The 26,161-nt window shown below is 52.4% G+C and overlaps 3 protein-coding genes across 8 annotated transcripts in view; all 3 read right to left on the bottom strand.

Moving 5' to 3' along the window:
• Tnxb (tenascin XB) overlaps positions 1-4,304 on the bottom strand; it is a 59,363-nt gene extending 55,059 nt beyond the window's left edge. For 5 of the 6 annotated variants that reach the window (XM_006525185.4, XM_006525191.4, XM_006525188.4 and 2 more), the window contains exon 1: positions 4,083-4,304. The gene's annotated coding sequence lies outside the window, so the exon portion shown is untranslated. The remainder of the gene's footprint in view (positions 1-4,082) is intronic. The other variant, XM_006525189.4, reaches the window with a different exon arrangement.
• Positions 4,305-9,682: 5,378 nt separating this feature from the next.
• Positions 9,683-17,611, bottom strand: Atf6b (activating transcription factor 6 beta). Its single transcript, NM_017406.4, has 18 exons — positions 17,441-17,611; positions 17,018-17,097; positions 16,460-16,538; positions 16,089-16,180; positions 15,504-15,639; positions 14,371-14,456; positions 14,122-14,257; positions 13,906-14,037; positions 13,638-13,771; positions 13,010-13,195; positions 12,836-12,927; positions 11,930-12,109; positions 11,661-11,768; positions 11,462-11,543; positions 11,185-11,255; positions 10,942-11,053; positions 10,752-10,836; positions 9,683-10,286 (listed from the first exon to the last, which is right to left on the bottom strand). The coding sequence occupies exons 1-18, from the start codon at positions 17,541-17,543 to the stop codon at positions 10,060-10,062; spliced, it is 2,121 nt and encodes a 706-aa protein (NP_059102.2). The 5' UTR covers positions 17,544-17,611; the 3' UTR covers positions 9,683-10,059.
• A 328-nt stretch (positions 17,612-17,939) lies between these two features.
• On the bottom strand, positions 17,940-19,943 carry Fkbpl (FK506 binding protein-like). The gene is made up of 2 exons (NM_019873.3): positions 19,804-19,943; positions 17,940-19,512 (listed from the first exon to the last, which is right to left on the bottom strand). The coding sequence occupies exon 2, from the start codon at positions 19,495-19,497 to the stop codon at positions 18,454-18,456; it is 1,044 nt and encodes a 347-aa protein (NP_063926.1). The 5' UTR covers positions 19,498-19,512; positions 19,804-19,943; the 3' UTR covers positions 17,940-18,453.
• Positions 19,944-26,161: the final 6,218 nt, after the last annotated feature.

The raw sequence follows: 26,161 nt of genomic DNA, 5'->3' as shown, positions 1-26,161 counted from the left end.
GGCCTTGTATGTGAAACTCACTGTCTTCTACATCAATCTAAAAATAAAAGCCAAAAAAAGGACGGGGATCAAGGTCGATGGCAGCGTGCCAGCCTGGGGTCAGCACGTCAGACAGGGACACAGACATGAGGAGGGAGGCTGTCTTATTTTTTTCATTTGTATTACATCTATTTATTTTGTATATGGACACGCACATGCCACTCTAAAAATATGGTGGTTGAAGGACAAGTTTTGCGAGTCCTTCTCTCCTTTTACTGTGTGAGTTCCAGAAACCAAACTCAGGTCATCAGGCTCGGCAGCAAGTGCCTTTACCTGCTGAGCCATCTTGCTGGCTCTTGAAGGTATTTATTTATTTGTACACCTATTTATATTTTAATTGTTTTTGAAAGGATTATTTATTTATTTCATGTTATTTTGTGTATGTGGGTTCACTGTCGCTGTCTTCAGACATAACAGAAGAGGGTATCGGATCCCCATTACAGATGGTGTGAGCCGCCATGTGATTGTTGGGAATTGAACTCAGGACCTCTGGAAGAGCAGTCGGTGCTCTTACCCACTGAGCCATCTCTCCAGCCCTTGAATTGGTTTTTATTGTGCCAGGATCAAGCTCTGGGACTTGTATGTGCTACGTGAATGTTCCCTCTCTGAGCCATAAGCCAAGGCACTTTTTGTGGGGCAGAAAATGAAGTGATGGGGTTTAGACTCAGAGGTTCCTTGTTTCTTCCTGTGGGTGCGCTTGTGGAATTCTCTGGGAAAACTGGAGAGACAGTTTGAGAAGAAATGTATGAGGTAGGAGAGAGGGCTTGAACAGGGAGCAGGAAGAGACAGGGTAGGTTTGAACTGGGGTAAGAGTTGTGCCATGTTGGCAGGTGCCCAGATCCTCTGAAACAGAGAGGCTGAGAGGGCAGGAGGCAGAGTGAACAGTGGGAGTGTTGGCTGGCCAGGAAGGAAGGACTGTGACTCCCCCTCTCCCAATGGACACACATCCTAGGTTCCTCTGGGCCAAAGAGGAAGGTGTTTGCATAGCCTCTCCATGACTGGTGATCAAGAGACAGAAGGATGCTACTCAGTTGCTGGGGTGCCTGCCTAGCATACAGAAGGCTCTAAGTATGATCCCCTGAATCACATAACTAGGTGTGGTGGCACATGCCTGTAATGTCAACACGTGGGAGATAGAGGCAGAGGGACTAGCAGGCCAAGGGCAGGCTTGGCTACACAGCAGATTTAAGAATAGTCTGGGCTGTATAAGACCCTGTCTCACAGACTAACATAAAGAGATGGGAGAGACAAGGGACAGACTGTGTCCATGTGAAGTGCCTGCCCCTGGCAAGAGGACCAGACTCAAGGCTGTGCTTCCCTCTGAGGGAACATCCATTTCTGAGAGGGAGCTCTGGCCTACCCCACCTGTCACTCTCTTGCCAGGCACGGGTGCCCACACACACTAATGTGTGGCTTATGTGAATACAGCCACCCGTGTATGTCCACAGACAGAGATATGAGTGTACCTATGCACCCATGCACGTAGCAACGGGAATGAGGCGGTATTTCTGCAGGCCTGTGAGCCACTTAGGCAAGCCATTTCCCCCCATGGCTGCCCCACGCCTGGTTGCTGGTGGGTGGCTAAGAAAGTGGGTTACAATGGCACAGAGGGCAGCTGAGAACTGAGCTGTAGTGTGAGCAGCACGGGAGCTGCTCTTTACAAGTGGGGAGCAGAGGGTACACACTTCTTGCTCCCTCCACACCCCGGGGGCATCTAGATGTCCAGTCTCTTATGAGCAACTGAATTTTCTCTCTCATGGAGGCTCTCTATAGCAGGAAAAAGTATGGAAACCCCATTGGCTTCATCAGGGTTGATCGAGAAGACAGGTGTGGCCCCATAGACCACACCCCAGAGCCTCTTTCTCAGGCCCTTCCCATCCCTTCTTCTGTCAACATCAGCACTCTTCCTGTTTCCCTTCCCAACTCTTGGAAAAATCTGACCCTTCTCTTGGCACTGGGCAAACAAAGAATTGGGTGTTTCTTGTGTCTCCCCCATGCCTCTCTGAACTATGTTGGGGGGCTGGCCTCACCCTCTTGGCATCTTCCCAATCTTTGAAGGCTAGCAGGGTGGGGGCATCTTCCCAAACTGTGACTCAGCACCTTTGGTATTCAGTGTGGGGCCAACTTTGACACTTTATTCATTGGGGACCATGGATGGGGTGGGAAAGGAGCACATGTCTATGAAAGGTGTTAAAAAAAAAATAGCCGGGCAGTGGTGGCAATGCCTTTAATCCCAGCACTTGGGAGGCAGAGGCAGGTGGATTTCTGGTCTACAGAGTGAATTCCAGGACAGCCAGGACTATACAGAGAAACAAAAACAAAGAAAAAAGAAAGAAAAAAGAAAGAAAGAAAGAAAGAAAGAAAGAAAGAAAGAAAGGAAGAAAGAAAGAAAGAAAGAAAGAAAGGAAGGAAGGAAGAGAGAAAGAAAGAAAGAAGGAAGGAAGGAAGGAAGGAAGGAAGGAAGGGAGAGAGAGAGAGAAAGAAAGAAAGAAAGAAAGAAAGAAAGGAAGGAAGGAAGGAAAAAAAGAAAGAAAGAGAGAGAAAGGAAGGAAGGAAGAAAGAAAGAAAGGAAAAAAGAAAGAAAGAAAGGAAAAAAGAAAGAAAGAAAGAGAGAGAGAGAGGAAGGAAGAAAGAAAGAAAGAAAGAAAGAAAGAAAGAAAGAAAGAAAGAAAGAAAGAGAGAGAGAGAGAGAGGAAGGAAGGAAGGAAGGAAGAAAGGAAAGAAAGAAAGAAAGAAAGAAAGAAAGAAAGAAGGAAAGAAAAAAGAAAGAAAGAAAGAAAAGTGTTCCAGATATGGGGTCCGGTTCCATTCCAGTGTCATATCCGGCTCCTCCTGCCATCCCACTCCCAGCAAAGTCTGGCAATGAGAGGTGGAGGCATGAGAAAATGGGGTGTCTCAGATACTGGGCTGAAAGACATTTAGAAGAGGGTGCCAGAGAGAAGGAGCTCCCAGTGAGAAGGAGCTCCCAGTGCCTTTTATTCTGGGGAGAAAGCATGGGAATAGAAAAATTAAGAGAAATGATTTCCGGACCCTCTATGACTGAAAGCAAAATGGGTTCTGGTCCCGCACCAGAGGCTAGGGCTTGAGAAGAAGAAAGTTTGACTAATGGAAGTGCTAGGTCTCCAGGGGTTGGAAGCAGCCAGGGAGAGCGGGAAGGGGCTGAGATCCGGGAAGCAGGGGCGGGGCTGCAGTGAAGGCTGTTTCCTGGTCGCTCGCCTGCTTCCCAGTAGCCCCCCTCAGTTCCGCTTCCAGTTGTTTCTAAGCCATTAAATTCTTTCCAGGCGAGATAAGAGGCCCCGCCCGCCCCACCCGAGGCCTGTCACGTGTATTGAGGAGTGGGTGGGAAGATTCAGGCGCACAGAAGCAGGGAGCCTTGGAAGAGGGACCAAATGAAGACACAGCCCTGTGCCCTGTGGGGACATCAGCCAGCCTCTGTAGGCCAGCTGAACCGTGAGTCATGGGTGCACAACCGTCGCCAAGAACAAGTTATGGGATCGTCTCTGCAAGCTCTGAGCCCTTCCCAGCCCACAAGTCCTCACTGGGTTCCGTTTCAGCACCTCTGAAAGTCCCGTGCCTTCCCAGATCTTGTTCGACCCTGTAACTCCTGCAGTTAGCTGAAGAAGCCCCATCTAGGATGCAGAAACCGCTTCCTCTGCCCCATCCTAATACCAGGTTCAGCAACTGCAGCCTCAGCACTCAAAATCTACCATGCTTCCCTCAATGTGCAGCTGGACAGCTCAGCCCAGCCTCCTTGCAGCCCCAACACCTCCTGATCAGCAGCAGTGCCCACCTGACTCCTGGGGTCCCACAGTTCCCTGGCCATCTCAGCTACCGGCATCCCCTCCAAACCTTGGTGCATGCAACACACACCACACACTGAATTCTCCTGCCTGGACACACCTCCAGTGTCTACTTGCATTTTCTCTGTCCTGAGCAGAGAGTCCTGGAAGGCACACCCGCCACATGTTCAGCTGTGGAGCGGCTCTGAAGAGAAATCTTCCACTTCTCCCTTCTCGGGTTTCCCCCAGAGCTCTGCTACTTACCTGGAGAGCCTGGTGGCTTGCGCTGGCTGCCACACCTCTGAACCTGCACAGTCCCAACCCCAATACGAGAAGCGTCTCAGGCCGGGTAAGCACCCCTTGGCAGCCCTGGACTCTTGGGGGTGCAGAGGGGGGAACCCTTCACTGGTCCTTGCAGCAGAGGCTCTGGGAGCCACTGCCAGGACTGTTGATCTCACAGCCTCGACAGAAAGGCAGGGAGCCTGCAGCGAGCAGGGGGAGGAGAAGGGGAGGACCAGTGTGAGGTCAGGGAGGGGAGCGGAGATAGGGCAGGCCTTCTCACCCCTTCAGCCCCTCCCACCAGCCCCTCCCTGTCCATGACCAGAGTGTCCCCCCATACCCTCATCTCAACCCCTTTGCCTCTTATTTTACGTCCCCCATATTCTTTGCCTATTTCACTTTAACCTCCTCCCACCCTAGATTCTGAGCAACCTGACATTCTCCATCCATTCTCTCCCCTACCTTCTGCCCCCTTCTCTTTAGTCCATTTTCTCTTTTCCAGCACCATACCTCAAGGTTGGTCTCCATCCCTCCTATCACCAAGCTCCCCTCCACTACCTCCTAGCTGCTGCTACAACTTGGGTTTTACCCACATGTTGCTCAGTGCCCCTTTCTTCATCCCTAAGCTCGCCTATGGTTGTGCCATGCGGGGAGCAGAGGTGGAAACAAGAGACACCCACACACCTAAGCTTAAGCCTCTCTAACATGAGATCTCTCCCTGAGCTCGGAGCTCCCCTTGCTGCACCCCATCTCCCCTTCCTCTGTTCTCTCTTGCTCAGGCTCTAGTGGCCGGACATTGCCCGTTCTGCCCAGCCCCTCTCTGATTCTCAGCTCGGTTCTCTGCCCTATTCCATTCTTCCAACTCAGCAAATTCCTAGAGAAATAGCAAGTGAGACTTGGGCACAGGCTGGGCAGAGGCTTGGCCGAACACCAGGACATACGGCTTGGGAAAGTAGGAGGGGGTGTGTGGAGATAAGGAAGGGAAGCTAGAAAGCTCAGGAGGTTGTAATTGAAGTAATCAAGCAGCCAGAGGCAGCAACTGACATGGTGATGTCTAGCCAAGCACTTCCCCAGCAAGGCACTGATAGGACATCAGCCACTGGAGGACTGACTGTCTGAGGGGAAGCCACCTCCCACTCGGGTTCCACACTGAGGACAGGGCTATCTCTACTCCACTGGAACCGCATCCTTAAGGTGCACACACACACCTTAGCCAAGTCAGCCAATGGTGAAGGCACTGGAAGGGACTCACATGTATCTGGCTACACCTGTGCGTTGTGGCACGGGTGTCTACATCACAGATCACATCTCCAGTCACAGGTGTGCTTGAGAGGAAGCAGGCCGGCACAGCATGTGACTGTGGTCACTACCATCAGCACCATGTGGCTGAGACCAGGAGCACGCATGACCTCCCTCATGGGTGTACCCGTGTGTTTGGGTGTGTGGATTTTTTTTTCCTGGCTTTGATGGGGAAGATGAAGTCAGCATCTGGGATAGAGCTAGACTTAGCTTCCTTCCTCTGCCTTGGCCAGAGTCCCCCAGAGCCATGAGTAGGTGACGGTTCCCAGGGAATTGAGGGGGTCTTCAAGATGCATTCCTTTGCAGGGAGAACAGGTGGCAGTGTGGCTCTTGATAACCCTGTTTTAGAGTATGCTCCCAGACATACCTGTGTCTTCCCTTCATCCCATCCATGGCTTTATTATTCAGGAAGTAGGGTCACCATTAAATAGTTGACTGTGCAAGTGACCAGGAAAGTCAACCAAATCTAGAGCCAGAAACAGCTTGGGGGCTGGATGCTGGGGTCTCTACACAGGAATGCAGGGCTCCGGCTTAGGTGCTTACGGGACCTCTGGGAAGGGACTGGGGGCTGACACAGCTCCAAGTGTCAAGTCATGATTGTCTAGAACCGTTTCCTCCTGGATCCCAGGCTCCTGGGAAATCCTGTCTTTTCAATGTCCAGAAAAGCAGCAAACCTTGCCTGGCTTCACTGTCAGGGATGAAGGCCAACTGTAGTGGATATTAATCTGAAGATTGTTAAAAACCCCTTTAAATATTTATTAGAGGTTTCTACCCCCTACTTAGAGCATATAGATCCCAAAGAAGACACAGAAACCTTTAGACTTATAATAAGCACCAAAGCACTAAAGCTGGGCAGGTATCAACCATCTGTGCTATTTTGTCTACTAACCTGTGGTGTCCTCCGAGATATCACTGGCCATATCCTGTGTGGGCTGCTCCTACTCCACCAGGCCTGCCCTCATGGCCATGAGCTCACAATCCACCTAACCCATGGCAACTTCCTTCTTCCTCCTCACTCTCCTTCTGAGACTCCAAGCCCCAGAATCTTCACTCTGCCCCCGACCCAGACCCCCATCCTCTCTTCTGTCCAGCCCAGGCTGGAGGCATCTTTATTAACCAGTCAGGGATAACTTGGGAGGCAACATAATTGCTTCATAATTGTTCTTACTATATATTGCTTATTATTGTAAGATAAAGAGACATTTTATGTAGACAAAAATTGAAATCTCGGGGGTTGGTCTGGTACTGCTATGCTGCTATCCAAATGCTACATAGTGGTCTCCAAGACCTGGTTGCCCCCATGAGGAGATCCTCACATACACTGAATGATGCTATGTAAACGCCTTGCCCCTCACGTTAAAAGTATTGGTTAAATAAAACTGTGGATAGCCAATTACTGGGAGGAATAGAAAGAGGTGTAGTTTGAGTTACTATGAGGCTGGGGGGGGGGGGAAATCACAGGTAGGGACCATGAGGTGGAAAGAAGAAAGAAAGAGTGCAGAGGAGAAGATGGACCAGCAGTATGAGCCCGAGCAGAATGCCTCCCCAGGGGGCCAGGCTGCTGGAGCAGAAATAACCCAGTAGTCAACTATCCCATGGGTACCCGGGAGGGGACAGGAAAGCCAGGAGCTTAAGTGGCTTCAATGAGGTGTCCTGGGGGCAGCAAGGTCACAGCGTTGTCCAGAACCACATGTGTGCTTGCTGTTCCCAGGATCCTTACTCTAGGGGTCTTTGGCTCTGAGCACAGTATCCTTAAATGACCCTTCAAGTTCAAAGATGGAGAAGAGGAAAGGGAGAGAGAACATGACTAAGAAGGGTGAGGGCGACTGAGGGCAGAGCCTAAAAGCACAGAAGGGAGTCAAGAGAGGTCAGAGGGTGAGCTGAGGAAGTGTCGGGAAGGAAACAGGACCTGGCTTCTGTGTGTGGTGGCCTAGCTCTCAGCACAGGCTTCCCTTCATCCTTCAGTGAGGAGACAGGGCTCATGGGTGCTGTTCCACTTGGCTAGGACAGAGTAGGCAGAGCCTGTCCTCACTCCCTCAGCAGTAGCTCTGGGAAGGACTGAAGTGAGTGGCCTCTTCAAAAGTTTTGAGGAGGAATGGTGAAGGATTTGGACTTTTGAAATATCTCCTTTTGCCCTGCTACTGTATAGACAAGATACTGCCTAAGATGCGGTGGGGGTGCGGTGGGGGAGGGAGGTGGCCAACATGCATGGGGGGGAGAGCTCAGTGATGTGGGCTAAGGATGGGGAACCTGGGAAAGAAATGGCTTGAGAAGATGGAAGTACAAGGCTAGAGGGCTCCAACACCCTGGCAAGAAGGGTCTGGGGCCTTCAAACTCTCAGCCTAGAGACATGGGTGTGGGGAGACGGGAGGAGGAGGGGAGGACATTTCTATCTCGTGACAAAAGAAAGTCACACAATTGTTTTGTTCTCTGCTCTGGAGCGGGTGGGCGCCTGTATTTACCAGAGGGACTGAGGTCGCTGTGGCAACCACACATCTGGGCCCCGGGATCCAGATGTGCTGTATCCAGAAGCCATAGCAGAATGATGAGGCAAACACTGGGCTCCCCAGTCCTGGCCCCCACAGCCAGGGAGAGGACTAAGCTTGGAGTGAGGCGCAGGGAGGGAGGGAAGCATGGAGGGAGAGAGAAGAGGCGGTGGGACAGAGTGAGGGGGTCTGACTGTGGTGTGAACAGAAGAGGGGACAGAACGGAGACCACTGCACACAGCCAGCGGGAAGAGATGTGAAGACCAAGGAGCAGGACAAGGCAGAGGAAGGGTAAACTGTGAAGAGACACAGAGAGAGAACTAAGCAGCCAACAGAGTGGTGGGCAGAGGGTGAAGACCCCCAACTATGACCCCAGAGCTGACCAGGAAGCAGTGGGCCTGAGGCAGGAAGGGGCTGCTTAGGTGCCAGAGTGACAGCGGGCTGGCATGCTGAGGGGGCACCACAGAGCAGACTGGACAGAAGGGAGCCTGTACTGGCCTGCAGGGCAACAGACAAGCCCGTTTGCACCTGTGACCCTGCAACCCCATCTCCGCGTCTCTCCTTGGCCCCCATGATGCCCCTCCCCCATGTCTGAGGGTCCCAGTCTTCCACCACTTGGAAGTGCAAGGGAACCATCCCAGAGTCCTCAGTGTGGGGTGCCAGCTCTTGGAGCACCTTCTCAAATGGGTCGGGGACGTGATGGGTACAAGGTGAAGCAGACCCAGGACGGAGGCAGTGCCTAATAGTCCTGTCCAAGGACCAAGTTTCCCAGTACCACCCTCGGAAGTCAGGAGGAGGGTCACATCTTACAGAGGACGAGCCCAAGGTGTTTAAGGACATCAGCTAGTACAGGGCCGTGAAGCAGCCCAGGACCAGGCCATCTGCTTCCCTTACTCCCTGGATAAGGTGCTCAGGGATCCTGGGACAGGAAGTGGCTGTGGACCAGAGCTGCCCTCTGGAGGGAGGAGAGGCTGAGTTCCTGGGAGCCCTAGTTCCAGGTTGCCATAGTTCCCCAGTCTGTTTTCACCCCAAACACAGTAGGGATGGGTGAAGAGAGGAGGGGAAAGCCTGGCTGGACACGTGAGGTTCTTCCTCCCTCCTTCAGGGCTGGGCTTAGAGCCAGGCAGCCCCTGTCCAGTCATCTGGGCTCGGAGCCCAGGTCCAGCTCACACCCTCCAGCTGACCCGGGCCACTCCTGTAGGGTCAGGCCTAAGGCACTGCTGCAATGGGAGTGACTGCAGGGGACTCGCAGCCAGGCAGACTGGGGCCCTCATCTGGATCTGGTCCCTTTCCTCCCACTCGGAGCTCACGGCCCTATCTGCCTGAGCCACTGTCTCCATCCATCTGGGCCTCCCTCAGGTCTGTCTTCCTCAGTTCAGGGCCTAGAGGATGTCCTGTAATGTGCCCCCTTCTTCACCTCCCTACCAGGCCCCCTCCGCTGTGACCCCGCCTTCCTGGGCTTCAAGCCCTCTGGCCCCCACGCCTGTTGTTTGTGTGGACAGCTCATCCTGGAAAGCCAGGGGGGACCTGCAGCAGAGCAAGGGCTGGAGCTGCTGCACCCCATCAAGGGCGTGGGGCCCCTGTCCTGTCCTTCCTGTTTACTCAGACACATTCCGGTGAGATGTTCTATCTGCTGTCACGCCACAGACAGCTAGACAGACATGCCCTAGAGTTGCTGGGCTGGGACAGGGGGGACGGGGACATGAGGTCTGGCTCCTTCTCACCCCACCACGCCATCCTCAGTGCTGCTTCCTTTGATGCTGGCCCTATACACGTCACACACTAGGAAGGTGGCCGCCGTTCCTTTACACCCCTCCACGTTGTTTATTTAATAATAATAAAAAAAAGATACGCACACACATAAACTGACTTCTGCCACCCACAACCATCCCTTGTCCCACCTGGGGACCTAGTCCCACCTTGACTCCCAAACAGATAAAGGAGAGAATGAAGAGGATATGGGGGAAACCCTCACGAGGTACCCTCGGGGAAAGAGGACTGGGAGTGCAGGAATGAGAGGAGCCCTATATTTCTGGAAAGAGTGAGAAGAGAGGTGAACCACCCACCCTAGTCCCACTAAGTGCTTAACCCCCACACCCCGTCTTCCTTTACAATTGCCCCCGAGCCCCAGGATCAGGTTCCCTAACCCGGTTCTAAGTCACTGTGAGGTGAGGATGTCAGGGGTGATTGAGGTAGAGGGGCTGGGAGGCCTGATGGGCAGGACTAGCTGCGGAGCCTGGCAAGGGGCCACCTGTGGTATTGCCCGGGGATGGGGACGGCTGCTTCCGGAGCGAGGGGGGCACCGTAGAGGTCTTGATGTGAATCACCCTGGTGTCCATGACCTCACACTCGATCTGCATCATCTCCTCATAGTCCCCTGGGGGGCCCCGGCCTGACACGGTCTCTGTGTGAAGGAGAGAGGGAAGCGGGGAAGGGGAGGCAGACAGTGGTGGGTGGGGTGAGATGAGGAAGATGGTTAGAAAGTTGGGAAGAGGAGGAGGGCAGAGGCAGCCCACAGGCCGAGTGAGGCGGGCAGAGGGCTGGCGTAGGAAGGTAAGTGACAACAAGTAAGGGGCACATGGGACAGGAGGTCAAGAAAGAAAAGCCTAGCCGCCACCTATCAGAGCAGCTTTGGTCTGGTTGAGAAAGGATCTCACTGTGCAACCCAGACTCCCCATCTTCCCATCTCAGACTCCTGAGCCCTCAATGCTCAATTGCAGGCCCTTGTCTCCCCACTTTTTCTTCCCCTTGGTTCCAAGTCCCTCCTCGCACTTTTTCCCTTAGCGCCCCCTGCTGGTTCTCTATGAGAACTCCCTCCTTCCTCAGTTTTAGATTTCAGAACCCTCTCCATAGCCAGAGGGAGAATTACCATTGGGGGCCATGGCTGGCATCACCAGCGACATCTTGGGCCTGGATGTCTTGTTGTGGCTGATGGCTGGGAGCAGCAGGTGGTCCTAGGAGCAGAAGGGCCATGCTGGATGGCAGGGGAAGACACACTGACAGGTTCCCCAGCTGGGGACCCAGGGTGACAGGCACATGACAGGGGGAGGGGAGCTCACCCTTCGGAAGGAGACAACATAGAAGGTATCCTCCCTCCGGTCAATTGCGTCTAGAAACTCCGGCTGCGAGCGGCCGGGGTGGCGGTAGAGCTGCAGCTGGCCCACGGGGTCCCTAGGCAGGTGAGAACAGACTCAGGAAGCCTGGTGGAAAGGGTGACAGATTCCTCCGGAACAACAGCAGTGTCCTCCTGGGGTACAGCTCTCTCTAGTGACCTCACTTACGAGTGCTTACCCAGCACTTACCTTTCAGGGGGTCCTGGAGGTTGGGTGGGGACAGGTTTCACTGGAGGAGACTTCTTCCGTAGCTGAGACTTCTGGAAGGAGAAGTATCTAAAGATTTGAAGAGGGTAAAGGGAGGAGGGAAAAAGAGAGGCGGTCCCTGGAAGCTGGTGCCATCTCACACCCACTCCTCCATGTCCCCCAAGAACCCTTGAAATCTCTCTAAAATGTCCACCTGGAATCCCCAGGACAGTAGCTTTGTCTTGCTCTCACCTTCCTTGGCCCGCCCACTGGCTCCTACCTGTCTCTCCTGGGCCCTGTGAGGTATCTTCCGTCGACCTCTCTGGTGACGTTGGACCCAGCCACTCAGCTCATCAGCAAGCCTAGGGAGACAGACCACCAGCTCTAAGGAAGGCCAAAATGTATGCCCCATGCCCACAAGCAGGCATGAGAAGGCAGGGGAGCTGGCACTTCCACACAGAAGGACAGACTATGCACACCTCAGAGACTCAGTTCGGTTGAAATGGCGACAGTCTGAGGAGAGGAAGAGCTGGTCCAGGTCTCTCAGCAGCAGCTCCTTGGCTCCCCCGGGGAAGGCCGTCAGGTTTCTGAAGTGAAGCAGAGGAGGCAATGACCAGAGAGAGACTGCCCAGCACAGGACACCATCAAACCCCCGGGCCAAGAGCAACTTTGGCTCTACACCCTGCAAGGGCAGGCTTTAGGAAGATGACTCCTTCCTTCTTACAGGAGGGGTCTTTCTGCTTCTCACCTGAAGCTGGGCCTGCCTGCAGAGCTGGGCTGCTGCTCCCCGGGGCTCTGGGCGGCTTCCCGAAGGGGTTCCATGCCATGAGCTGGCCCTGGTTCTGAGAAGCCCAGCAGGTGCCTCTGGGGTCGAGGTTCCTCCCTGCTCATCCGAGGAGACATGGGAGCTGGAGGCGGCTCGCTGATGCTGTGGGCAGGGAAGCGGGGAGGGAAAGAATTCTGGCTTTCTCAGCTGTCTGGTGCAGTGCGAGTCAGGACTCTGCAGACTGAGGAAGGTATAACCTGTTCCACATGGCTGCATCTCCCTTCAGTGAGTGGGGAGTAGAGAGGATGCCAATCTCACAGGTCCAGGAAATAGGAAAGGAGAACGAGGACTCTAAGGCCTCATAGCCAGGGAGCCTGTGAGCCACTTACACGGGTGTGTCGGGGCAGGGGTTTGTGTGTACTTATGTACACATATGTACATGTGCATACAAAAGTCACTGCTCAGCACGACCCACCCTCTTCCTTTATTTGACACTGTCTCTCAGCAGCCTGCCATTCATCAAGGGCCAATGAGCCCCGGGGACCTGCCTGGCTCTGTCTTCCCATTGCTGTCCATGCTACCACATCCAGTCTTTTCAAAATTCAGGTTCAGGGATCAAATGTATGTCCTGGTGGTGGGGTGCCAAGCACCTGGCCCACTCCTGGGGTCAGTTCTCATTAACACTATCGCCACCCCCCACCCACCATGCACCTCCTCCGAGGGAAACAGTACACACTAGCAATGGCTGATGGAAACAGCATCTGGGCTGCAGGGGCGGGAATGCTTGTGTAAGTGGAACACAGTGCCCGGGGCTGAGCAGACAACTGAGCAGCTCATCTGTGAGGCTCAGCTCCATCCAGGGCTGCAGGGAGGTGGTGAGGGGCTCACCTCACAGGCCCAAAGTTGAAGGCAATGAAGAGAAGGAAGACCATGATGCAGACAACCTTCCTGTTTCCAGACCCCAGCTTGAGCCCGCTGTTCTGCAGGCAGAGGAAGACAGGAGGTGAGTGTGGTCTCGGGCCTGCCTTCCCAGCCCTCTCTCCAAGGGTAGCACAGGCTGACCTCTGCCAGCAGGGCCTCCAGCCGCCGCCGGAGGGCAGCGTTCTCCCTGCGCAGCTGCTGGTTGTCGGCCAGCACAGCCTGCAGCCGGGCCTCCAGGCCTTGCAGGTACTCTTTCTTCTTGCGGCGGGACTGGCAGGCCGACTCTCGATTCTTGATCATCCGCTGCTGCCGCTTCAACAGCTTTGCCTTGCACCAGTGAGGTTGAGAATGAAGATGAGTTAGAGAGATCATGCCCCAGCCCCAGGGACTCACTGCCAGCTCACGGCCACTCTCCTACCTCCCTCCTAGTCCTCATGTGTGGGACAGGAGAAACTGGAGGACCACAGTGCTGGCTAATCCTCTCCTTAGGACTTCCTTCCCAAGCTCTTGTTCCGAGCCCTAAGTTAACGGGCTACAGCTAAGAACAGTTGACTTGCCTTCCCACTGGGAAGCCACCCTATGTGCTAAACCTACAACCAAACGTGACGCCCCTCCAACCTACATACCTAACACCACGTACAGCAGAGCCCCCCCACACCCTCAGCCTTCCATCCCGCACACTAGCTCCCTTTTCCAATGCTGCTGCCTGCCAGACAGACTGCTCTCTGGCCTCCTGTGACAGAGCCTGCCCCACCTCCTTGGCACATACATCCACTTCAGGCGGGCAGGAGTTCCCCGGCATAGGGGCTGGAACAATGCTCTTCCTCTCAGGCCGGGGAGCTGCGGGAGCTGGCCCTTCAGGCTGGACTCGGATAGCACCTTGGATGAGGACCACTGGGGACACTAAAAAGATGAGCAGGAGGATGTCCGAGAGGGTGACGTCAGGACCCCGTGTCCAATCTCACACACGAGCCCTGAAGGCCCAGGGCCCTCGGGGGCAGTGAGCTCACTCCCAGGCCCCTCTCTAGCTTCCTCACCCGCAGGCTGCTGGACCAGGGGTTGCAGGAGGACGGCAGCGCTGGTAGGCCCAGCTCTAGGTGGCACCGGAACTGTGGTTAGTACCACAGGCTTGGGCTGCAGTGGAGGCTTCCGAGTGGCCGGAGCTTTCCCTGAATGAAGGGAAGGGAAAGGAAGGGATTCTAACACTGTGAGGCCTCTCAACAGGGACCCCAGAGGTCAGGAGACCCCATTACCTGAGGAACTATCAGGGGATGGACCCATGCTGATCTGGACAGCTCCGAGCGAAGAGGCTGGGACATCCCACAGGAGGCACCCTGGAGGGGACGGAGACTCTGTCTTCACTTCCAGAACCTCCTCTCCTATAAAAGGCTGTGCAGGGCAGCCCAGAGACATTAGTTAGGAGTGCCGGTACGGAGCAGGTGGTCAAGGGAGAGCTTCCCGCACCCCTGGAGAAGGATGCTCAGGAGAGCAAGGTGTGTCACCTGACTGGGAGAGTCTGCTGACAGCAAGGAGGCCTCAGAGTGGACAGAAGAAGACGGAGAGGCAGGTTCCAGCTTGGTCTGGATATCTGAGGGGGCAGGAAGAAGACACCAGTGCTGGCTACAGGAGCTGAGGAGATGCTCGCTGGTAGACAGAACTCACTGCTCTTACAGAAGACTGACCCCAGAGTCCTCATGGTTGCTAACAGCTGTCAGTAATGCCCTCTCCTGATCTCTGGAGGCATCGAGCACACACATTGTGCATGTGCAGGCAAATTACCCAACACATAAAATAAACAAATCATAAAAGCAGCAGCAGTTGGCTGGCAGATAAATACTGAAGATGAAGGGAGACGAGGGTTAGTCCTCCTTTTACTTGGACGCCATAGTGCAGGCATCTCAGGAGAGACTGTGAGCTGACTAAGGCTCTAAGGCTCCTCCCACCTCGACCCTCCTCTCACTTCAGCAGCTTCCCTAACTTGTCACACACACACACACACACACACACACACACACACGCACACATGCTGCCTTCTCCCCTTCCGTCTTTACTTCTCTCTCACAGACCCTGTGCACCGATGGGGCAGGCTTCCGAGCCAAGGCAGCTCAGCAGTCACAGAGCTCACACAGAGGTCTTTATTTCATGCGCAGACGCATTTGGAAGTGCACAAGGCCAGAAGACGACCCCCTGAACTAGAGGCATAGACACTTGTGGGCCACCACGTGGCACTGGCAATTGAACCTGGGTCCTCTGGGAGAGCGGCCAGTGAGTACCCTTAACCACCGAGCCGTCTCTCCAGCCCCCTCCCCTCTGGAGGGTTTTGCTCTTATTTTATTTTTGGTTTGTTTCTTTCGTTTTTGTGTTTTTGCTTTTCATCACAGGGTCTCTCTGTGCAGCCCTGGCTGTCCTGGAACTCAGTGTGTAGACCAGGCCGGCCTGCCTCCCGTGTGCTGGCACAACACTTCTCACGTCCTCGCTTTCAGTACTATTGTTTCTATGGTTTCACTTCCTTTTTTATTTGGAGGTTGTTTCTCTCTGTACTCTGGCCTCTGCCTCCCGAGTGCTGGGGTTCAAGATGTGCACCACCCCCACCTGGACCCTGGCAGGCACAAGGTCAGTGACAAGCTGTGATTACCTGAAAGATCATCAGAGGCAGAGCCCACAGTGATCTGGACCGTTTCAAAGGGGGATGCTGGATCATCCCCCAGCAGGCAGAGTGGGGGTGCCAGGGACTCCATCTTCACATGCAGCACCTCGCCTACACCAGGGACCTGTGAGAGGCAGGGTGGTGCAGGGAGGTGGAAGGAATGAGGGAAAGAAACCAAGAAGAGTAAGAACGAAGACCCCAGAGCTTCCAGCCCTCCAAACAAATGTGCCCTGCGCTAAGTGGTCCTGACACGCCGCCTAGCCTGCCCAGGCTCTTTGTTCGATTATCTTCTCATGATCACAAATATCGAATTACAGTGGGAGGCCTGGGCAAGAACAGTTTGCAAAGTCTCAGCCGTTCATCAACTGTTTTCCCAAGCCCTTCACCTGCCGTCTCTCTGCATGTTCAAAAGGCCCCTGTCTTCCCTTCTATACAACCAGACCAGAAGGGCAGAAAGCGAGGGGACGGTGACTAAAAAGAGACTGCCACCCGCCTCATGACTCACAGCACACAAACAGTACCTCAGCACCTATGAGAGGAGCCACAGAGAACCAGAGGGGAGATGGCTCTCACCTGGCTGGGGGGCTCTGTGGAAAGATGTGAGGACTCTGAGCTGAGGGAGGAGGACGAGCAGGGAGAGGATGGCTCGGACTTCACCTGAAGATCTGGGGGGGAGAAAAGTTCCGAGGTAAGCAGGGAGGCTGGGGACGAGGCTCGGGGCTGAGACCATGTCTTGCCTGTGCCAAACCAACACTGCAGAAATGAGTAACGGAGGAGCAGAGCCTAGCATTGCCTGTAGCGTGGTGCTGAGGTGGGGCAGGAGAGTAAGGGCAGACAACACCCCAGGGATCACAGGGAGGAGCACACAGGGATGTTAGTTTCTGGGAAGCAGTGGGAAGAGAAGGGCATTTGGAAAGATGAGGGGAATCCTAAGGGCGCCTTACCTGGGAAGATGGGTAGAGGGTCCCAAGGGGGCTCAGGGGGGCTGACATCCATCCCCACATCCAGAGAGCTGCTGTCAAACTAAGCAGTGGGACATATTAGCGGGCAGGAAGGTGAGAAAGTACGACAGCAAAACAGGAGCGACACAGCTTGCAAATTAAGACGCCCACTGTGTCAAGGCTCCATAGTTTACAGAAAAAAATGTTTCTCTTTTGCTTTCGTTGTATTTTACTAACAACCACTAACCACCTATTCTCGCCCCTGTAGACACACAGCTGTCAGTCTTTTATCTGTACCCCATAAGAAGGATCCCAAAAGGCCAGAAGGGGCTGCTCTCTAAAATCCTGACTTAGTTGGCTAGTCCCGGGTGCGCCTCTAAAATAAAACTTGAGCCAATTAGACCAATGGACTTTTGAAACTGGTCTTTCTCCTCGAAATTTTCGAGTTTAACATGAGCAGGGGTGACACCCTGATGAGCTCTGTGGCTTGGCAATGACTCCAAGTTTGGGGTCGCCCTCCCACCACCAAGGGTCATAAGAGAAACTCTGAGGTAGCAATACCGGGACATCCTGCTCCACGCAACGGAACAACTGTGCCTGCTCCTCGGCCACTTCATCCAGGCCACTGTACAAGGTGCTGTCTGCATGGAGGCCCGCGTGTCAGGAGGGTGGCACGCCAGCCCCGGCTCCATCCCTCATTGGCTCGGCCGGGCCAGACCCACCGCCCGCCCACTCGCTCAGCCTTACACCCTAAGGCGTCCAGCCCCTCTCCCCTGACCCCGGGCAGCCCCGTGCTCCCACGGGAGACCAAGGTCTTCCCTCCTCCCGCATCCCGGGGAAGCGCGAGTCCCGCTGCGCTCTCCCTCGGAGGATGGGCTCGGCGTCCGCCCAGCCTTCCTCGTTCACCCTCTGCTGCCTTCCCGCGTGCCTCGGGCCCATGGCGAGCCTCAGCCCGCTCCTCCCCCGGGGCCCCACTCCGCGCACCCCAGTCCTCCGGACTCAGCAGGTTGTCGGTGAAGAAGCGCGTCGGGTCGGCGATCTCACTGAGGAGCATCAGCTCCGCCATCTTCCCCCCACCCCCCACCATGAGCCGGCTCCCCGGCCCGCCTCCTCCCGGCCGCGGCAAATCCATGAGCTCGCTGAGGAAAACCGGCGTCCCGGAAGTCCTGATGACCAGTCAGAGGCTTAGTTGGTGAACACGTGACACGAAGGAGCAATGACTGTGCATGCCGGGCCAATGGCACGGGTCAGCCGCTTTACCGATCCAGGCGAGACTGTGCGTGCGCCGTACAGGCCCCAGAAACTAGCATTGTGGGAAATGTAGTTCCTAGCACTTAGGGTTCCGGCATCTGGGCTAGAGTGTTCATGCTTGAGCAGTTGTCCGCAAACATCTGCACCCATGTGGTGCCCATAAACTCATGAAGGCACACGCATAATGAATGAATTATTAATGAATAAACGAATGAGCAAAGTTCCAGCATTTAGGATAAGAGATGGCTCAGCAGTTTAATATTGCTTATTGCGACTAGGCGGTAGTGGTGCACGCCTTTAATCCCAGCACTCAGGAGGCAGAGGCAGGCGGATCTCAGCCTGGTCTACAAAGTGTGCTCCAGGACGGCCAGGGTTGTTACACAGAGAAGCCCTGTCTCAAACCCTCCCACCCAAAAGGAAAGTGCTTGTTGCTCTTATAAGGGTCTGGATTACATTCTCAGCACCCACACCTGGCGACACGCAACCACTTGTAACTCCACCTCCCTGGGATGCAACTCCCTGACATCCGGAAGTTCTGGCGTTTGCCACAGCCAGTCCCAAATAGACAACCTCTCCTATCCTCGGAGGTGGATACGCTTCCCGGGACTCCCTCCACCAAGTGGCTCACTGACACCGTCGCTAACTCCCTGTAGGTCAGAACGAGATACGAGTTCAAACAACTTCCTTCGGGGCCCTTGAAAATTCCACAACACAGACCACAGTTCGCGGGTTCCTGTCTCCTTTAATCAGCTAAACATCTTGCGCAGTCCCCGAGCCAGCCCTGCATCCTGTTTCCTTCCCTGAATGACCACCTTCCCCAGCTCCTCTTTCGCTGCACGGTTTTTGGGATCTACTGCTAGCACTTTCTTGAAATCAGCAGTGGCTTTTTCCAAGTCCCCGAGGGCAGCCCGAGCAACCCCCCTTCGGTATAAGGCCTTTAAATGGCCCGGCTCCCGCTCCAGCACTCGGTCACAGCTCTGGGCTGCCAACTGGGGGTGTCCTAGCAGCAACTGGCAGGCAGCCAGATTGGCATAAAGGGTAGTTCGTTCGGGAGGGCCGGGTGGGGGCAACGTCAGCAGCAGTCGGAGAGCCCGTCCATAGCATCGGGCAGCCCCTTGAGGGTTCCCAGCTCGAAACAGTTCTGTACCCCTTCTGTGTTCTTCTTTGGCCAGAGCCTCCTTCTCCATAGCCTCCATCTCCCAGGAGTCCCGGCCATTGGTGAAGGAATCCAGTCTGAGTTTAGCAAGAGGTGCAGAGGATCCAGGAAGGTGAATCTTTGCCTCCTCACCTTGACGCATAGACTCCAGGCATTTTTCCATGAGTTCCCCCCACATTTTTTCCCTCCATTGTCCTATGCCTATGGTTAGTTCTGTCCAGCCCTCTGGCATCCCAGATCCAAAAGGAAATCCCAAAGCCAACACTTGGCATTTGGAGCCTAGCTTGGGTTTGTCTAAGCCATGGCCAGGGACTATGATCTTCTTTACAAAACTCCCATCAGGACAGTACCAAAGATCAGAAGCTTGGAGGTGCTCTGCCATCTCATTGGTTGAGACTTGAAATTGATCAGAGTCACCTTCAAATCCAGCCACGGGATGTTCAATCTCTTGAGTCTCTACAATTTGATTGGCTGGATCCGGTCTCACTCCCACCTTCAGGGCTTCAGGGAGAAGACCTGGGGACCGCTGCCTAAACGGAATGGCTGTATTTAAGATTTGCTGGGCGTTCTCTTCCCGCTGCTGCGGCTGAGCGGTGTTCTTCTCGTTCATTGGGCTGATAGGTGAGGTCTCCATTGGATCTCCTGATCCCTTCCACAACAGATAAAGGAAAGAACAGTTTAGTCTGGAAAGTGATGGGTCAAGTGTAGTTCAGACCTGAGCAGGTGAAAAAAACAAACAAACAAACAAACAAAAAACCGAAACCATGTAAATTCCAGAATTCCTAGTTAAGACTCCTCGTAGTGCTAAAAGTTTCTCCTTTTTTTCCCCCCTTCCCAAGCTAGAATCCACCCAGGTCTAGTTTAGAACTATAAATTCTGTAATTCCCCATGGTTCGGGTAGTCGCCCCAACTATGGGCACTTGACCGGGTCAAAAAGTACCTGAGAGACCAAGGAGCATAGCAGGACGGCCTAAGTCACAGTTGTTGCATTGTGTATGATGTTGAGGCCTGGAAGGGCAGCCTGGGAGCAGCTGAGAGTCTCTATCAGCTCTCGAGCCCTCAGAGACGGAGAAGCTAGTCCCTAACACGACGGCCAATCAGGAGCACGAAGAGGTTCCTTGTCCCGCCTCTATGGTGACGCCATTTCCCTAGCAACCGTGAAGCGCCATACCTTAGCAACCGGACTAGACCTAAGCAATAGAATTAGCCAAATCGAACCGAGGTTGACAAAGATCTGGCTGACTGGTTTAGTCAAAATGTAAAAAGGCCAGAAATGGGAAACTTGGGCTGAGGAAGAGAGAGCAGTGGTAGAGAGCTTTACCAAGCATGCGTAAAGACCCTAAGTTCGAGCTTCAGTTCAAATGTAAAGGCTGAGATTTTAGCTGCTTTCAGACCCTCCCCTGTTATTATACCCAAATTCAGAGATCTTAGCTGAAATCAACCCCTGTCCATTTTGGCTCATCCTTGATTGACTTTTGCCACATATCCATCATTGCCCTTCAACTGAGCCCCCTGATCCAGAATCGTAGTGTTTTTCAAACTCGAATGAGCATGTCCATCATGAGAAAATATATTAAATTGCAGACCTGGATTTCGAAACTCTCAGATGGAGCCTGCGATTCTTGGATAGTGCTCCAGCCCGCTAGCAGTGTGATCCCTCAGTGACCTCATTCCGCACCAGCTTAGTTTGTCCTATATATTTCGTGTGTAACTGGTATCCCATGCTCCAGTGAGAGGAGCGGCAGAGAACAGCTCTCCTCCTCCCTACAGAAGGTGTAGATAGATCCCGTTTGTGACTCAGCCTTGCTGGGCAAACTGCCTGCACCGGCTGGACCAGCACAGTTCTTCCGGGAACGAGAACCCCTTATTATCTAAGCACCTTACTTTGGCATATGTTGTTCTTGGTGTTATTGACAGGGTCATGTGTATCCCTTGCTGGCCTGGAACTCTATGTAGAAGAGGATGCTGGGACCACGGGCATGCCCCACTGTGCCTGATTTATGTGGTACTGTGGATCACACCCAGAGCTTCATTGATGATACAGGGTAAAAGAAATACTGACAAGCTTTACACTGATTAGAATATAAAAAGAATACGTGTACTAACAAACGTCCTCGGAGATATTAAATAAATAATTAAACCAAGAGGCTCTGACCCAACTCTTACTTAAACATACATAGCCTACAAACGAGCTTTGCGTAGCAGTTTAGGAAGACAAGTAAATAGTTACACACCTGAATTCATTGAAATCTAAGTGTCTTTTGCCCTTTGGAGCCACTTGTTTGTCGGAAACTCTCCTCTTACCAGGCTTTGCTAACCTGCCTTGGAAAAGTGACCTTGGGCTTCAACTTGCTCAGAAAGTGAAGTTGGTTTAAGGATAATAGAAACTGCTGGGCTTCCTAATGACACAGAAAAGTGTAGCCAGGAGATCAGGAAGGCTGCCATCTGCCTTTGTAAATCTGCTTGACTGCCCAGAGAATGTAATTCAGGGGTAACCAAACCCCCAGTTTCTGCTTTTGTAACACTTGCTGTATACCCCCCCCCAAGAAAAACAAACAAACAAACCCAAAAACGTAATTTGGGATAGCAATTTAAAAGACACCTGTAAGCCAGGCGTGATAGCACATGGTTTTAATCCCAGAAATCAGGAGGCAGAGGCAGATAGATCTCTGTGAGTTTGAAGCCAGCCTGGTCTACAAATCAACTCCCAGGATAGCCAGGACTGTTACACAGAGAAATCCTGTTTCGGAAAAACAAACAACAAAAAAGGTAAAACAAAACCCAGTTTTCTCTGTTTCTGTTGCACTCCAGGTCACAGGTCACTGACCTTCTTTTTTTTTTTTTCTCTCTCTCTTCTCCCTCTCAAAAATTTTATTTTTGGTTTTGAGTCAGCATTATCTTAGTCCACTTCCCCATCCCCAACACCATGCTGTGGCTCTGGGAATCCATGGAATCTTATGGAGAATTAATCCATCTTCTCTCTCCTCCCCTTTCCTCTGAGGGATTTCAAGGAAAGTAGGAAGTGTAGAAGTTTACACCTTAATCCTTGGACAAAGAAACCCATATTCTCTGTTACTCGATAGTGCGAGGCAGTGTGTGTGTGTGTGTGTGTGTAACTCCTTCAGCAGGTATCCATTGAGCACCTGTTGTATCCGGGCAGCATGCTAGGACCCGGGATACTGAGATGAGAGGAAGGGAGCCTTTACCCTCATGAGATTTATAGCCTCACCACAGAAAGCAATCACAGAGGTATCCCAAGTATAATGTGCTATGAGAGCGAGCTGTGACAGGGAGTAGACATTCTTTGTGGCAACAGTTTTGCTGACATCTAAAGAATGGGCTGGAGTTTGAGTGATGACTCCTATAGCCCCAGCACTTAGGACATGGAGGAAGGAGCAAAATAGTGAATGAGTTTGAGGCTAGCCTGGGCTACATGAATGACACAGAGGACAGATCTGTGGTGGGTGTTTGCTACTTTTCGGCTTCTTCTTTTTTCTACCCTTTATTCCCCCAGCTTCACCCTCTATCACTAGATAGGAGAGAAAGGACAGAGGTGAGAGAGAGAGGTAGAGAGTAGACATTACATCTTTCATTTCCTCTTGGACCACAGCTACTAGCAAAACGCAACCAACCTCCCCAACCCACACTGCCTCTTGGCATCCCTAGCATTTATTTACCCTCTGAAAAATTCCCAGAATTTCAGAGTCACATGATTGCAGAAACTATCTGCAGCTGGCAAAACCATGCCCCTGCTAGTGCATGAAGCAAACCACAATCAGCTGCTACAGACAGTCCCGAGCAGCCCACGTCCCCCACACCTGGGATTAAAATTAAAGCACATTTTTATAGTATTCCTATCTTTTTAAAAGAAACCAGGGCTGGAGAGATGGCTCCTCAGTTAAGAGCACTGACTGTTCTTCCAGGGGTCCTGAGTTCAATTCTCAGCAACCGCATGGAGGCTCACAACCACCTGTAATGGGACCTGATGCCCTCTTCTGGTGTGTGTGTCTGAAGACAGCTACAGTGTACTCATATAAATAAAAATAAATAAATCTTTAAAGAAAGAAAGAAAAAAAGAAAGAAACCAAAACTCCAGAATTCTCACTACACAAATCAGTTACTTGAAGGCTGAACCACATCTAGGAAGTGTATCCTGTGCACAAGCAGCAAGCCCCTAACCACAGAGCCATCCTTCCAGCCCCACAGTCATCCTTACTGAGGGATGGGGCGTCCCTCAAGGCCAGAGTATGTGCACACTGTTCAAGGCCCAGTACCACCCTTAAATCCTTACTAAATACTCAGGATTTATCAATGAGGGATGGAGGCAAATGCAGAAAGCCCCACCAGTGGCGGGTGAGTGTCTTGTTTCAAAATGCTCCAGATGCCAGAAAAAGTGAGCTGGGTGGCAGGGCCTCTGTGCTTTCCAGCTCAGCGCCATCTGGACCGGCTGCATGCACGGAGGCAATCAGACTGCTGAGCCTTGAAAGCTGGCCATTGTTTTGCCGTGCAGAGATTTGGGACATTTGTTGCGGAAGAGGCAGCAGGAGGCAGCACAAAGCTCCGTCCACCCAGCTTTATGCACTCTTGGTTCAGTGTCAGCTTGTCCAAGCCATTCCAAGCCAAGTGCCTGTTACCCTGTCACAAGGTCTGGAGCCAGCTGGAGATTTTCACACCGTCAAGCACCCCACCTTCTACACTGCAAGGAACCAAATGCTGCCCTTATGCTCTGCTGCTCTCACGGTTTAGCATCAGCACCAAAATTCTAGCCCCTCTGGAGGTTAAACAAATATCCCCTTTTGTTTAGTCTTGGTGGTTTCTGTGGGTTTTGGTTCTCCTGGGATTTGTGTCAAAATTGTTCTCTTTCCTTCCCAGAGTTTTTGGACCATGCCTGCCTGGCCAGCAGGGAACAGGAAACCCTGAGGTGACGAAAAAGACTTTCTGTGGTGGAACATTGCATAGGAAGTGCCCCCAGAGCAAGCCTGATCATGAGTCACAACAGCAATAGCAGGCATTGTGCTAAGGGACAATAAATAGTCTTAGCTCATGTGTATTAGCTCATGTGTATTAATGTGTTACCTCACTTTCTCCTAGAGTAACTCCGTTTATCCATCCATTCTTTCTTTCCCCTTTGCAATGGTGGGGATCAATTCCAAGGCTCTGTACACCCTTGGCATGCTCTTTATTACTAAGCCATATTCCTGGCTCTGATCGACAGTTTAATATTTTTTTTTTATTAACTGGGACTGGAAAGGTGGCTCAGTGGTTAGGCACACCAGCTACTCCTGCAGAGGAGCCTCACACTCTCTGTAGTTCCAGTTCCAGGGTATCTAGTTCTTGTTTCTGACCTCTGAGAGACCGGGGCACCCATATGGTGCACATACATACATTCAGGCTAAATACGTATGTGCATAAAATGAATCTTTTTTAAAATGTATTTTTTGAGACAGAGTCTCACTTTGTAGCCCTAGCTAGTCTGGAAACTCTCTTATGTAGACCAGGCTAGCCTTGAATTCAGAGAGATTCCACCTCTCTCTGAGTCCTGAGTGCTGGGATTAAAGGACTGCTCTCCCATGCTAGTCTCATATATCCATATAATCTGACCTTTAGTCATTTTGCCTCATCCCCCTCCCCACTCCCTCTTCCACTGGAACTGTTCTCCACAAGATCTTTCAGTGTGTGATCCACCGGGTTTAATATGACTTACTCGCCATAGAGTATAAATTCTCACCTTAACTCCACATGCGTGCTATGGAGGGAGTGTGGGCCAGAGGTTATTTAGCCTGACTACAACACTGAAGAGACTAAGCCCTCCTCCACAAACAGTCGTCAGCTGCCAACAGTCTCTCTGGCAGGGGTGGGCCCCGATGGGCTCCTCCAACATCCATGATGCAGCTCCGCAGACAAAGGGGAAGATTCAAGAAATCCCAGCTTTGGCAGGTGGAAGGCCTGGGGTCTCTAGGCCAGAAGCAATTGTATGCAGCAGAGGTCCCCAGCAGTGCTGGGTGAAGCCATAGGGAAGTTCTTTTCTGGATGGAAAGTCCATTTTCTTGCTCTCTTTAGAGAAAGCATTACCATCTTGTGAAATTGTGGTCTCGGAATGGGGAAGATCACTGAAGAAAGAAATGGCAGCTGGCAGCTACACAGATGGCTCACAGGAAACAAACCATCCAGGGTGACTGTGCATTTCCCTTGGCCCTACTCAGTTGGTGGGTGAAGTGTTAGCAGGCAGGGTGAAATTGAGCAAGAGGCAAATTGTATAAAGGGAGAGGAGCCAAGAGAATAGGGTAAGACCTTGGAAGTCTTCACAGCATCCAACTTTGGAAGCTGTCCAAAGCAACCTGGGGAGAAGAGGTTTTATTTCAGCTTATACTTCCAGGTAACAGCCCATCACTGAGAAACCAGGACAGGAAGTCAAACATGGCAGAAACCTGGAGGCAGAAGCTGGTGCAGAGGCCATGCAGGGGTGCTGCTTACTGGATTGCTCCTCATGGCTTGCTCTGCCTGCTTTCTTAAAGAACCCAAGACTACCAGCCCAGGGGTGGCACCACTCACAATGGGCTGAGCCCTCCCACATCAATCACTAGTTAAGAAAATCACTACAGCTGGATTGTATGGAGACAATCCCTCAGTGGAGGGTCCCTCCTCTCAGATGACTCTAGATTGTGTCAAGTAGACATAAAACTAGCCAGGACAGGAGCGTAACTGAGAAATGAGGAGAATGAGATTTTATTCTCTCTCTCTCTCTCTCTCTCTCTCTCTCTCTCTCTCTCTCCCTCTCCCTCCCTCTCTCTCTCTCTCTCTCTTTCTTTTTTTGGAAATAGGGTGTTCAGGTTGGCCTTGAACACGTGGAAATCCTCCTGCTTCAGCCTCCCAGGTACTTAGATTATGGGAATGAGCCATCACGCCTGGTCAGAAAATGAAAAACCAAGAAAATCAAACAATAATAAAAGTGGCATGGGTCAGAAAGAAGGATCAACAGTCAGAGCACTGGCTGCTCTTCCATAGTCCTGTGGTTCGATTCCCAGCACCCATACAAACACCTGTGATTCTAGCTCTAGGGATCTGATATTCTCTTCTGGCTCCATCAGTACCAGCCAAGTGTTGGACAGACAGACGGACAGACAGACAGACAGACAGACATGTAGGCGAAACGCTCAAGCATATACATTTAAAAAATAATAGTAATAATAAAGTGATAGAGTCAATGGGTGGGCAGTCCAAACGGAGCTGATAATTTTTCAAGTGGAATTGAGGGATGACATGGAAGGACTATAAATGGGATATTTTGAAGGGCTGCT

This window comes from Mus musculus, chromosome 17 (assembly GCF_000001635.26).
Source record: "Mus musculus strain C57BL/6J chromosome 17, GRCm38.p6 C57BL/6J".
Classification (NCBI taxonomy): domain Eukaryota; kingdom Metazoa; phylum Chordata; class Mammalia; order Rodentia; family Muridae; genus Mus; species Mus musculus.
This window is presented reverse-complemented; position numbering and strand designations above follow the sequence as displayed.